The following is a 15,296-nucleotide window of genomic DNA, read 5'->3' on the forward strand; positions in this document are numbered from 1 at the left end:
CAAATGAATAAAAGGGTGCGCGTCTTGTATTAAAAATCAAAATTCTCAAGAACCACTGCACCAAAAATGGTGATATTTAAATCAAAGCTTTTATGCATAGCTAATATTCTAAATTTTTGGGGGTTGATTTTAATCAACTCTCCTATGCACTTACTCGAGCAAACCGAAAGTGAAAGAGTGTTTTGACCAAAGCACAAATCAATACCGCTGACAACACTTAGTTCATCAAAATAATCGATAAATTCGATGCAATGTATTCTGAAACATTGTTTTTCAGGAAAACTTATTTAAACCTTGTGAGATTTTAAATGGCACAAACAGTTAAGATATTAGTTAAAGTCGTGTGTATTCCTCCGCTATAGTTCAATGTAGTCTCGTTCAACCAGACGCTCGGCTGTCTCAGTTAATATCCGTCAGTTAGAGTCGCTCTTGCTTGTCGGAGAGAAACGGAGACAGCCGTGCATTTGGATGAACAAGACTAGAGTTCAGTCCTGCCTGGGTCCATACCATTTCTCAGAAATATTTCGATTACTGATACTACTTGCCATGCAAAATCACATATCGTTGATTTTAAAATAAATGATAATCGATAAAATCAACTCCCGTCAGTACTTCAGTACTTTGATTAAAACTGTGACAGAACCAACTAAAAAAGAATCATATCTACATATGTAGAATCTTATTTTTATAAACTACAATTCTTATATAATTTACAAAAATTGATACCCATATCAATAAATTCAGTTATTTTTTCTGCTTTAAAACACAAATCCGGAGTGGTTCTTCTCCAAAACTTTAAACATAATTATATCCAAACAAACCCAGTTAAGACTATTGTGCTGATCCATTGACTTTTGTTACATCTAACTATGAAAAGGAATAGTAAGCAAATCTATCATAAAGGTCAACGAAATTCCTTTTTTTGTTTCTTGTACATGTCAAGAGGGAAATGATATGTTCACGCCATGAGTATCTAACAACGTAGTTGTTAAATACCGGACATAAAAAGGTACCTGTTATTTTCATATTTCCTGTTTAAAAGGAACATACAAATAAATCTAGCATTTTATCAAAATATTTTTTAAAAATCCTTCTATATACACAATCATGTACTATATAATATCAGGATTAATTCTTATTTTTTTGACAGAGAGAGGATATAGCCAGTTATCGCTTGAAAATACTCCATGTCCAAGTGTGTGCGTGTGTAATGGAGAAAAAGTAACATGTGAGGGTCATCTACGATATATCCCACCATTGCCTGAAAAAACAACAGATTTTGATTTCTCCTCGAATAAGCTAGGATACTTAGGAGAAAACGCATTCAAGAATATATCTGGACTAAATTTGACAAGACTTGCTATAAGACGTCACATTAAGCATATCCATCCGCTGGCTTTTCAAATGCTTCCACACCTACAGTTTCTAAATCTGAGTGATAATCCAATGCTTCATTCCGGATCTCTACGGAAAGCGTTTTATGGATTGCGAAAAAGTGAATTGAGAGAAATTAGCTTGACAAATATGTACTTGCACTCTTTGCGCGATGACTTTTTTTCCAACCTGAGTAACACGTCTCTGGTAAGAGTCCATCTTGATAGTAATGTTATAGCTAACAATGTCGGGGATTTGATGTTTCCATTGTCCTCAAAATTGCGAGAAATTTCGTTCCAAAGAAATCGAATTTCAAATGTGTCATTAAATATAACTATGCCAAAAATGGAGATTCTTATTTTAAGAAAGAACAACCTATTGTCTGTTCCAAACTTTTGTTCCGAGCCCGGTCACCAACCACGTTTTCCTAATCTAAAGGTACTTGATCTGAGTGATAACCTTATAGCATTTGTCAAAGAAACCACATTCTACAGAAACTGTTTCCCAAGACTTCAAAACCTGTCCCTTGGATTTAACAAGATTAAGATATTAGGCAAAAACTTCATCAATCATATGCCCTCCATCTTGTACTTGTCCATAGAAAATCTAGATCCTGATGTTGATCTGAATAAATATTCCTTGAACAGTTCATCGTTGCAGTACTTGTACATGGGAAATAAATTCAACATTCTGAAAAATAACAAAAATATGTTCTTATTTAGTTATACTAGAAATCTGAGAGTTCTTGATATGACTGGAATACAATTTGTTCTACCTCATGGCTTGGAAAACATGATGCGTCGACTATTTCAGCCTTTGAAGAGTCTAGAAGAATTGACATTGAAGAAAACGTCTTTATCAACATTTCCAGTATCCGTCTTCCAGTTCATGCCGAATTTTACGAAACTCTCCTTACAAGATTGTTCTTTTAACCAAACAAACTTAATGAAGCTATATACACCAACCTTCTTAAAGATTCTACTTCTGGACAACAACTTGATAACCAGTATCAACGAGACAAACATCCCAAACAATATTGAACGGATGAGTTTAAAGGGCAATCCTTTTCTTTGTACTTGTGACCTTGTTTTCTTCAGGAAATGGATCGAAACCAACTCTGACCGCCTTTTGGGGTGGCCAAATGATTATACATGTAGTCTACCACAGGAATGGAAGGGGAAGAATCTTGTTGATTTTCACCTTAATAAACTTTTATGCCATCCCATTAATCCTTACATCATCATGGCTATTTCCATTTTCTTTGCAGTCATTGTCATTGCCACAATATCTTGTATAATATACAAGAAACGCTGGCACATCAAGTATTACTTTTATCTTTTGCGCGCTAAAAAGCGTGGCTATGAAGTTCTTGGGGGTGATGATTTTGCCTTTGATGTATTCGTAGCTTATAACTCGGACGACAGAATCTGGGTCATTTCAGAAATGATACCCAGATTGGAGAACGAAGAACATCTTAAACTTTGCTTACATGACAGGGATTTTCAGATTGGAAAACTAATTGTAGACAACATCACTGACGCTATGCACCGAAGTAGAAAGATTCTAATCATTCTTTCTAACAGTTTTGCACAAAGTCATTGGTGTAGGTTCGAAACCATGATGGCACAGTTACGTTCGATTAATCACAAGGACAACACTGTGGTTGTTGTCATTTTGGAAAACATTCTGACCAAAAACATGAACAACTCCCTTCATATGCTTTTAAAATCTACCACATATATAGAATGGACGAATGAAAAAACAGCGAAGGAGATGTTCTGGACTAGATTAGTGTCTTCGATAAAAACTTAAAGTCAAAATGCTGTTGCGGCACGTCAGGATGCTTTTCGATTTATGATTGTAAAACACATGCGCAGCTATTCTTCGATCTTGATGCAAATTTGAAAGGGGTATAGTGTTTAAACATCAAAATTAGTACATTTTTCTTGCTTCCTTTTGTATCTGCAATTTGTCTCAGTAAAAAGACAAGTCTCTTAAACATGACAAGAAATATAATTTCTTAAATATTGTTCAAAAGATAAATAAGACTATCATGTTCCAAATTCTTTAGGAAAAAATGTTCCAATATATTGGACTTTTAGGCGCCTGCAAGAGTTAGAGCCGTCTGTTATGATTAGAGCATAACTTTTGATTCCATTAAGGAAGATCTTTGGACTTGCGAATGTGGAGTCTGCCTTCTTTCTGACACAAATGTAACGTCATATGACATCATAATGACATGTGTTGAATACATATTCTACACATTTTGAAATCCAATTCGACAATTTTCCCCCAAAAATTGACATTTAAAAACGTATAAGTTGACTCAATTTCAAGACTAACGAGATGAACTGATTTATGTTCATCAAGTATGAATATTACTGAATTGAAACACAAGGAAAAATCATTAAATGTTGATACCTTTTATTCCCAAACACATGACTTAAAAACTCTTGTCGAAATTCAAAAACATTTTTCCCTATAAAATCAAAACGGCTATTTAAAAAAGTTAAAATTAAAATTATAATTTGGAATTTTTTACTCCACACGAACATTTACCCTAATCTTTAGGTTCTTGATTTGAGCGACAGTCTCGTATGTGTTGTCAAAGGCGGCAAATTCTTTGGAAAATGCTTACCAAGGATTCAAAAGCTGGTTTTAAGATATAACAAAATCATGACATTGGGCAGAAATTTATAAGCCAACTACCCTTTCTCGTCTACTTATCCATAGAAAATCTAGATCCCGATGTTACTATTCATGAATAATCGTCGAACATTTCTATGCAATTTCGTTGCAATTCGACTTATTTGTACATGGGTAATAGATTTAACGTTTTAAAATATATAACCGCAACTTGTTTAATAATAATTGATTTTAGGGATGTCAATATCATATTTTGTTTTATTCGTATAGTTGATTGCGTTATTCAAAAGATAATTCACGTTTTGGAACATAACTAGTATCTGTTGAACAACTGAAACTATGCTGCCCAGTCAAAAATATCATCAACTTTGAGTTCTAACAACTTTTAATACATAAATTTGTGGTTGAATATCAAGTGGTAAGCACCATCAATGGTGGAGCATTCATTTTTATAATACACTCAATCCAATTATGATTTTGTCCCGCAATGTCCTTATAATGTTTTACTCATTAAGTGTCAGTTAGAATTATTTCATGTCTACATTCGATGTACTTAATAGTCTCGAAAGGAAGTTCTGTCTTGTCTTACTAACAAAACACGTTTATAAGTAGAGCACAATTCATTTAGAACGATCTCCACCCCCCCCCCCCCCCCAAAAAAAAACCCAAAGTGTTTCACCACATTTAAAAGCGACAAAAATAAGATGCATAAATAATTTTAAAAAATTGAACCATAGAAGACATGCATTGCGCCTAAATAACAAGATTTTTACAACCCTTGCTTAGAAAAATGATTTTATAAGAAGACTGGATGTTCATAAACCATCACATCTTGCCTAATAATTTTGAATACGATTTCTTAAAATAAACGATTATTTAGTAGGATCATGTACATGATTTAATTATCTAAGCTTTGAAATTTGATTATATCTTAATATAGAGATCTTGATTTCTTCAAAAAGATTTATAGTCTTAAAATGGTCACAGCCGTCCAGCCGTCTTAATTGCAATTGAAGACAACAGACTATTCGATTAAAAAATAAATAGCCCACCAGAAAAAAAATCACATTTCCTAATGAACTTAAAACTATTTTGATTAATAAAGGGTGATCATTTTCATTTTTTCTTTATTTTTGTTATTCATGCATTGTATTACTATAAATCGTCATTCCTCGGTAAACTCGACAAATAGTCAAGTAATATATATTTGACAACCATACTTTATTATGATGTGGAAAGTTTCGTTTGTATTCCTTTATCAGGTAAGTACTGTTTTTGAGAATCAGTATTTTGTGAAAATAAATTCCTCATATATTGAATAAAATTTTTAAAAAACAGGAAGAACCTATCCTAGTTAGCAATAATCAAAATTAAGGAAATTGATACGCATGTCTGTGCTGATAAATGGGGTGTTATGGAACCTACTTGTATCTTTAGTGTATTTAATTCAGTGCGATATCTATCATATCTATTCAACGAGATTCTAAACGTGCCTTTATGTTTTTTATTTGCATCGAAGTGGAATGATTCGAATTGATTAGACTCAACAACAACTCAATGTATTTTTGTTCCAAGTAAAGCATGGTTGTGTTGCAGACGTGTGATGGCAACTAAATAATTATGTCCAACTATATTCATGTCATCCAAAAAGTCTGATTTGATATCATTGTGTCTTTTAAAAGATGTTTTTCATTAAAATCAGATTCTACAAACGGAGTCAAATAATTAGATATGCACTATATCTTGGTATACGGAAAGTCATATTTAAGCATTGCTTCAAGTAGTTAAAAGAATAATTAACTAAATAATCAAGTCTCGCCTTCTCTATCAGTGACTCTTTTAATGTACCAAATTATACCAAACTTGTATCTTTTCACATCTTGTTTACATCAAAAGGACTGAAAAGGCTTTTAGTGTGGTTAATTTCAATGTAACTAATCAACTATTTTTATCAATTTGCTGCACTCCTCCAGCAAATTCATAGTGAGACAGTTCTGAATTCTCAAATAAGTTAATACGTATATTTGATGAGTTGATAAGTTGTGATATATCGAAGAGGTATATCCAATAGCATGAGTAAGAACTTATTTTCACTCTTTATTTCATGATAGGAAGTTTGTTTGTGAACCGTTTACAGTTAGAATTTCTTCACCAGAACCCCAGGACAAAATATAACTAAACTGTAAAAAAAATTCTTATTATAAGGGGATTCTTTATTGTTAAAGTAATAATTCTCCTGAAGAACTACAATTTATGATATTATTTTGCAAGCATCGTCATATCTGTACATTCATATGTAAATACTTGGTGACATACAATTTTACCATTGTTTATTTTTAAATCTTCAATATTATTGTATCTTAACATTTTATCATATCTTCAAGGGGTTAAAAAGGTTACAGCAACCTACCTTTTGCTTATTAGAATTGCTTATTTTCTACTTTTGGTATATTTGATATTTTGAGACGTTGGAGGATTTTACAGTTATTTTCTAAAAATTAACAATGGAATATTTGATTATTTTGTGAGTTTAACAATATCGTAGAAGAGTTTAATGCTTAAGAATAATCTAGAAAGAGGTGCAAGAACTGTTGTCAGGTGAGCGACGTGACCCATTTACCTCTTGCTATTATTTGTTTACTAGTATTATTTTTACAAGCAACATTCTTTCCAAATTAATTATTACTCGTGCGAATTTGGTTATCCTGTGCTCAGAGTGTATACATACATTAATGTTTCAAAATTGAAATTTATTATTATTTAGGCATCACGTCATCATTGTTCAACCGACCAAATGTAATAATAGTTAGAATTTACAATCCTGGCGATATAAATCAATGTTAAAAAATGAAAATTCTCTCTTGAATGACAACTATTTTAAATTAATTTGATAAAAATTCCAATTCAATTGATGCTTGATGCCTATAAAAGACTGTATATTTGAATCCTTTTCCATGAATTTCCTACTTGTAATGACGGAAACATAACGTATGTCCTCAACTGCAGCAACAAGACTTAGTGTTCATGTGGTTTTAATTCACTTATTTCCTTTTGAGGAAAATCGTTTATATTACTGATGTGTACTGTTTAAATTTGATTAATATATCAGAATGGATGAGATAACGTCAGCATTGATAATTCTAGTCCTAATATTTAACGTGTATAGTGAGCTAGTGCAGAAAAATATCCTATGTCCTAGTGTATGCAAGTGTAACGGGAATACAACGACTTGCGAAGGTCACGATGGCTCTCATCTAGAATATATTCCACAGTTACCTGAAAATACAACACATCTTGTATTCAGGCATAATCATTTAGGATACTTGCAAAAGGGTGTTTTCAAGAATGTATCCAAATTATATTTGATCAATCTTGACCTGAGTAGCAATCGAATCAATAAAATCGATAAAATGGCATTTCAAATGCTTCCTAATCTACAGTTCTTAGACCTGAGTGAGAACAAAGGACTTCATTCTTCAAATAAACTTCATTCTGCTTTTCTTGGACTGCAAAATAGTGCTTTAACAGAAATCCGCTTAACAAAATTACGCTTAAATAATTTGTTTGAAGACTTTTTCCTGTATCTAAGAAACACATCCCTAGAGCGAGTTTTCTTCGATGATAATATAATAACTAGCAACATTGGTGATGTTATGTCTCCATTGTCTTCTCATTTGAGAGAAATTTCATTCAAGGGCAACCAAATTTCAAAAGTGTCATTCAACAAAACTATGCCATACATGGAGGTTGTCACTCTAAGCAATAACAAACTGTTGTCCGTTCCAGACTGTTGTAATATTGGCACTAGCCGACCAAGTTGTCCTAATCTAAGGGAACTAGATCTGAGTGACAATCTCACATCAGTTGTTTACGGAGGAAAACTCTTCAGACAATGCTTACCAAGGATTCAAAGGCTGTTTCTAGGATATAACAAGATTAAGACATTAGGCAAAAACTTTATAAGCCTTCTACCGTACCTCGTCTATTTGTCCATAGAAAATCTAGATCCTCAATGTATTCCTTGCGAATTTTCCTTGAACAGTTCTTCGCTGCAGTATTTATACATGGGAGACAAAAACAAAGATCTAAGATATAACCCACACTTATTTAATTACACAAGAAACCTAAAGCTTTTAGATATGACTGGATTACAATTTGTTTTATCTCACAAGAAAACGGGGAAGCAGTTATTTGAACTATTTAAGTCTCTTACACGACTGGAAGAATTAATACTGAAGAGAACATCTTTATCAACGTTTCCAGCAACTCTTTTTCCGCGTCATGCCAAAATTAACAAAACTGTCCTTACAAGATTGTTTTTTCAACGAAACAAACCTAAAAAAGTTATTTGCTCTAGCATCTTTAAAGGTTCTACTACTAGACAACAACTTGATAACCAGTGTATACGTAAATGAGGCGAATATCCAGATCAAGATTGAGCAGAAAAGTTTGAAAGACAATCCTTTTATTTGTACTTGTGATATTAATTTCTTCAGAAAATGGATCGAAACCAATTCTAAACGTCTACTGGGATGGCCAAATAACTATACATGTAACTTGCCACAAGAATGAAAAGGAAAAAGCCTTGCTGATTTTCATCTGAGTTATCTTTCCTGCCATCCCATTAATCCATACATAATCATGGCTATTTTCATTTCATTTGTTGTCCTTGTCATTGTCACAGTATCCTGTATAATATACAAAAAACGCTGACACATCAAGTATTACTTTTATCTCTTGCGCGCCAAAAAGCGTGGCTATGAGGTTCTTGGAGGTGATAATTTTGCATTTGATGTATTCGTAGCTTACAATTCGTTTGATCGAGTTTTGGTTATTTCTGAAATGATACCAAGATTGGAGAATAAAGAAAATCGAAAATCGTAAACTTTGGTTACATGACAGGGATTTTCAGGTTGGAAAACTAATTGTAGACAACATAACTGAAGCTATGCACAAAAGTAGAAAGATTCTAATCATCCTCTCTAACAGTTTTGCCCAAAGCCATTAGTGTCGGTTCGAAACCATGATGGCGCAGCTACATTCCATATATCAAGTGGAAAACACGGTGGTTGTTGTCGTTTTTGAACAATTCTGACCAAAAATATGAACAACTCCTTACACTTGCTTTTAAAATCTACCACATTTATAGAATGGACAAACGAAAAAACAGCACAGGAGATATTCTGGGAACGATTGGCATCTGCCCTGAGAGACTAATTTTATGATTTTTGTTATGTTTTATAAAGTGACTCAATGAATAAGCTTGCTTAAATTCAGGCAAGTAGTTTATTTTAAAGTTGATACAACTCTTAAAGTTGCTCTAAAAGTAAAATAGCATTTAAGATGGCTCTATACACCCACAGTTTATTTCAATTTTCAATAGAAGACCACAAAACATATACATATCAAATATTAAAATGATGATAGGGATACTATAGGTATTTTTAAAGAATTTTTTTTTATGTTTTTTCGTGTTTTTGTAAAATATCTGACAGCTATTAACAAATTGGGAGAATTTTTTTGTCATATGATGGATATTTCCGTCGGACACATAAAAAATATAACACTTCTTAACATTCAAAAATGTTATTATTGCAACTTTTTTAGTATTTCCCCAAAACATAACTTTTCATATTTTCTTACTACAAATCATCTGGAAAAGTTGCTTGATGTTATAAGAAATTGTATTTTAATAAATTTGACATAAAAAATTGAATTAAAATCATTGTAAACTAGATACGATCTCGTTACGAGTAACGAGTAGGTCTTCCGGTTGATTTCTGTTTTAAATAATACCATGAATAATCGATAGAATTTCAAAATTACCCCCCCCCCCCCCCCCCCCACTTTCAAATGATGTACAAAAATCCTTTATAACTTAATAAATGAGTGTGACTTAAAGTTTCCCAGATTGATATTTTTACGATCAAAGCTTTGCTTCTATAATGAATATCTTGATCGTTTTAAAGTTATTTGTAATAGACTTTACGAGTCTATTGGCCCCTAAATAAAGGGGCCAGCCCCTTTTTCTAGAACTTTTCATACTCTACCACTTTTGTTATATATGTCTAAACAAAATATCAACTGATAAAAAGATACCGACCGAAACGTGCAAAATATTTTATTCAAAATTATTACCCAATTTTCGTGCCTAGCTGAGCTCCAATAAATGGCGCCACTGGCGTTAAACAAAATAATAGTGCACAACTTCAAACTATGGTCTACCTGTCCTGAAAAATTCAAAGTTATATCTCTGATAGTTTCTGAGATCAGCTCTGCTACGGTGTAATATGTCAATAATGGGAAAGAAACTATTTAAAAAATTATACTTGATTTTATTGTTTTTTTTTTTCGATAAATAATACCACACAACGTGAAGGTGTCACATACCACATTACTTAAATTAAATCTATTCATTTTACAAATTTTTCAAAAGAGCGGTCCCCATACAATTCGCCTCAGTTTAAATCAGCCAGTACTGGAATTGCATGCTTCCAGATTTACTTTTTGCGTACTGCGTCATCAAAAAGTGTTGTATAGAGCCACCTTAAGCATTATGTGTCTTTTAGTGCACTTGAAAAAATTGACAAGTTACAAGATAGAATTGTTGGACGAAATTTGATATGTAGTTTTAACTCCTTGAGAGGCAAAATTACTTGAAAATGTAAATAGTCGTGATGAAAGTCTCCAACCAGTTAGCTGATTAATCGGTCGGAACGATGGTAACCGGTTACAAAATCAGTAATCGATTAGTCGTTGAAATAGAAATAATGGATATTTTATTGCAATTAAAACATGTTTTTTTCTCTTGATACTATTATCTTATCAAGTTAAATTTGAGACTGTTTTAACTCCAGAGCTCAGCTTTTGGAGGATTGTTCAGCTTTTCATAACAGATTAATGAATGATATCAATAACACTGCTTTGTATTGTTACAACTGACATTATTTTATCTACTTTCAAAGTACAGTATTATTTTCCTTTAACACATCAACTTATTATTAGGAAATACAATCGTAAAGCGGGCACATACAAGTTACTACTTCCCGGAATGATATTCATTTTAAACGGAGATCCGTGTCTTGTCATTGGGTGACTGTTTTCAGAAGTCGAACTGATTAAGAAATTGCAACACGTGTTCAGTGAAACGGTTGCACAAGAGCAAACTTATTCATGGCTGTTAACTCATTGTTTAGAATTAATTTTTGAAAATTAGAAGTTGATGTTTAATTCAAACATAAACAGAATACACATACCATCCTTTCTATGTTGATTTTAACACTTATTAAAAATAATAACGTATCAAAAGTCTGCGTATTTTGATACGAGTAACCGATGAATCGGTCGGAACGAATTGCAATTTAACCGAAATGCAATTCTGCAATCAATCCCTTAAAATAAAGGTACATGTATATACAATGTGACGTAGTTCCTAAATGGGTAATACAAGGTAATAATAATTTTCTCGATATCAACAGAGAAAAAGACACAAAGCAGTATTTTGTTGTACGTTGCACTGATTGTACTGGTCTTGTCTCATTTTCTTTAGCCACATTTCCATCAATATTTGCAGTTTCAAAAGATTTTGGTATCAATGCATCGTGCCTGCATATCAAGTAAACAATTTTCTTGTGTATATGTCTTGTTAAAAACGAAACTTTTTTTCTTCAATGTATTAGCCAATATATTGTATTCGTTTCTTTCTTTTTGGTGAATTTCTATACTTAAGTGATAAATCGATTTGAAATTTAAACATGAAAGTCAAAACAAAACAAATTTATGTTGACTATGTACAATAACTAAAAAGACTGCTTAGCGTACATCTGCATTATTCTTCCGTTAAAGGGTACCTGCAGCCCAGCCGATGTGAAACATATGTTAAAGAGTTTATTTACCAAAATTTAATGCAAAAAACCGCATCGAAATCGGTGCAAAAATAACGGAGTTACGCCTCTTCAAAGTGGCTATTTTTACCTGCTTTGGGAAATCTAATCAAGAGAAAACAGAATTAGGCGATAACGAGGCTTCAGCGGAAGTGACGTCACGAGGTCAACGCGAGGGAAATTTCCTTACAAAGCTATACAAATTAAATTCGATTTTTCAGCCAAAATGACTTATATAGGTCTGATCTTTTGACGTATCTTGTTATTTTAAGTATTGTAGATCTAGAAATTTGTATCCATTATTATCTTATTACAATCAGATTTCTTTTTAAAGGATTTTAAAATTTGTTATTCTCGTCGCCTTTTTACCGATGAATACGATATCTTAAAACGCTAACATGGGCAAATTTATGTTCATTATTCATTCTTTGATTACATAATATCCTTTCACACACGAGTGATCCGAGATAATGACACAGGTAAACAGGTAAACTAGCGAAGCCACTGCTCCAGACACACGTGTATCTGGGGTATGTATACACAAGGTACACGAGTCTGGTGAACAAAGAGAGTGTTTCACACCTCTAGACTGGTAAATTGATTTGTGTATAATTAGCTACTCAATTGTTTAAAGATAAAACAGAAAAATAAATTAGACTGTGTAAAATCAAGCATTCGTCAGCTAAAACATGTGTATAGTCCGTCAATCAGTGATTAAAGAATCATGCATGAAACTATTAAATAGTAAAACTAATGTTCGAAGTAAATGCCTTTATTTTTACTTATCTAATCACTTAAATCATGACCAAATTTACAATTCAGCAATTGAAACCTTTTTTATGTGAATAAGTAATTATTTCGGATTTATAATTTCTTATTTAATAAAGTGCAACTTTCTTTCGAGCGCTATGGTCAGCAATTAAATGCTTTATAACTCCGTATAGCTTAAATTGTAATACTGACAACGAATCATTATGAAATCTAAATAAACTTGAACATTTTGACAAAGTATGTAAATAAATGTAAAATTAAATTCCATCATCGTATTTTTAAAGAATACGAGACAGACTTAATCATGCAGCCATCTTGGACTTTCGCCTTGATCCGTTTATAATCCCGTGTTTGTTTGTTAAAGAATGCATACTATTTTGATTGTTATTGGTCCGATGTCAATATTATAGAATAATTGGGCGACATCATTAAAGCTGCTTGGTCCGATTTATTTTGTAATTACAGTATCAAAATTTGTTCCATACAAATCATTTATCTCAGAAAGTTATGGACTTTCTCCTATTTACACCAGCAGAATCAGTCTCTTTTCAAAGTTAGAAATATTCAAAGTAAATAAAAATAATTTCTCTTTGGGCAAACGAAAAAACAAACCAAAATGCATCACGGGAATGTTTAGAAAAGGAAACCGCTTGGTTTCGTCCCCAGAATGATTGGGGTTATTCAACCCGCATGCTACATGTATGCATCGATTGTAAAGAAAGCAGACTTTGGAAATATTAGCGAACAAAACGTACACATGTTTATTTGTAATTTGTCTGATCATTTCGACCTTTATTTAGAGCGATGTCAAAGTCGTAATACAACCATTCCCGTCTCGTCGCCAGGGGTGAAATTTAACATGAGGCGAAATAACGCGGTACCTTTTAATGTCGTTTGTTTTGTTAGCAAATTTTGTACGTATTTTTCTTCATTGAAATTTGGCATAATTGACGGGTAAAACTACTGCAATGTCTATTTTTATACATATATTAAGCATAGCCTTCGTTTAAAAGCGTGCATAAAATTTGATATAAAATCGGACCAAGCAGCTTTAATAATTTTATGCCTTATACGAGAAATAGACCCCGAGTTACCTTTTACGAAATATCATTGTGTATTATCAATATTATCAATCAATCAGATAATAATGTCACCGAGAAATCAATCGAAAGAATGACAATATTAACAAAATATGTTTCTTATAACAATAATGCTTTGATTAATTGTCATTTTGCTACATATGGTGTGCATTTAAATGTAAAATGTGTTACACATTTGACGAAATTCATGAAGCAAACAATTGTCCGAAATCGGCATTTTTGTTCGATAAAATACGGGTTAAACTCAAACAACAGTATAATTAGTCATCCAGGGTTGATAAAGAAATAACAGAAAAAAATGTTCATATATCGATAAAACAATGCAAGAAAACGAACAGTTTTCATACGATATTCCTGTTTCTCATGCAGCGGCGTTGACCCCGTGACGTCACAGTTCATCTCGCGCCAAATCGGCTTGATTCAAAACTCGTTCAGGTGTGAAATCGGGTTTTCCCCAAATATCTCGATAACTACTTATGCGATCGCTGTAAAATTTTCAGGATGATGTTTTTACACATAGATCTCCATTATATCAAAAATTGACCGGCACTGCAGGTACCCTTTAATGTTATAAAGACATCAATACATTGCTTTCATACAATTTATTAGATAAAGTCTGTAAAACACGTGGGTTTTATAAATATGAAACATAATACTTGTCAATAAAAGGAAATGGTTGGATAAATATAATTATGATTTTTTTTATAAACACCCCCATACCCCCCCCCCCCCCCAAACAAACAAACAAAACCAAAAAGGTAAGTAAAAACTTTAAGTTTCATGATAAGTAGAAAGATAAGTTTTATCGCCTTGCTATATAACTTCATTTTCCTTCATTGCGTGGAAATGTGTTAAACTGAAATAAAATGTATAAATATATATATGATATACTGTAATTTTTAATCTAAACGAAGTAATGTGTAAAGAAATGTTAAATATTTTTGCTATGCGTACTATTATCTAAAAGAATATGAGATATAGACATTAGAAAATTTGTAAAATTATGTTGACTAGCAAATAAATTATAATCTTGTATTTAATTAGTAAAACGCTATCATAAATTAGCAGAAACAAAATCATACAAAAATCAAAACATTTTATTTTAGAATGTTCTATTTCCATGTTGGTAAAATGAGTATGCAAACCCAAGTGGACGTTGTACGGGGGTTTAGACATTTATAAATTTATTGACAGCCTGCCATATGTAATTCCAGCTTAAAAGAATTGGGGTTTTTTTCTGAATAGTGACAATGCTGCGTTTATTTGTTTTAAGAAAAATACCTTTTTATTTCTTAGTTGGTAAAATTAGAAGAAAACCCGGGCCAACATTTAACGGGGTTTTTATTTTTTAAAAATCTGGCATTTGCTCTTTAATTTGTTTGGCCGTCTTAACTTTATTCTCATAAAAAATCAGTACTTTTCGCGGGCAAAAACGAAGGTAATTCAAATGAGAAGTTGGGATCATCCACAGTCATTCGGCTCACACTAACCTTGTTATTGTTTTACATTACAATGATATAGT

General features: G+C 32.3%; 2 protein-coding genes and 1 pseudogene across 2 annotated transcripts; all 3 read left to right on the forward strand.

Annotated features, from left to right (window-relative positions):
* The first annotated feature begins 1,107 nt into the window (after positions 1-1,107).
* LOC128156696 (toll-like receptor 2) lies at positions 1,108-3,386 on the forward strand. Its single transcript, XM_052818940.1, has one exon. It carries the CDS (start codon positions 1,108-1,110, stop codon positions 3,184-3,186), a length of 2,079 nt encoding a protein of 692 aa, XP_052674900.1. The 3' UTR covers positions 3,187-3,386.
* A 3,759-nt stretch (positions 3,387-7,145) lies between these two features.
* Positions 7,146-8,435, forward strand: LOC128191234 (uncharacterized). Its single transcript, XM_052863326.1, has one exon. The coding sequence runs from the start codon at positions 7,431-7,433 to the stop codon at positions 8,433-8,435; it is 1,005 nt and encodes a 334-aa protein (XP_052719286.1). The 5' UTR covers positions 7,146-7,430.
* Positions 8,436-8,572: 137 nt separating this feature from the next.
* On the forward strand, positions 8,573-9,437 carry LOC128191594 (toll-like receptor 2; annotated as a pseudogene).
* The last annotated feature ends 5,859 nt before the right edge of the window (positions 9,438-15,296 follow it).

Source organism: Crassostrea angulata, chromosome 7 (genome assembly GCF_025612915.1).
Source record: "Crassostrea angulata isolate pt1a10 chromosome 7, ASM2561291v2, whole genome shotgun sequence".
NCBI classification, from domain to species: Eukaryota; Metazoa; Mollusca; class Bivalvia; order Ostreida; family Ostreidae; genus Magallana; species Magallana angulata.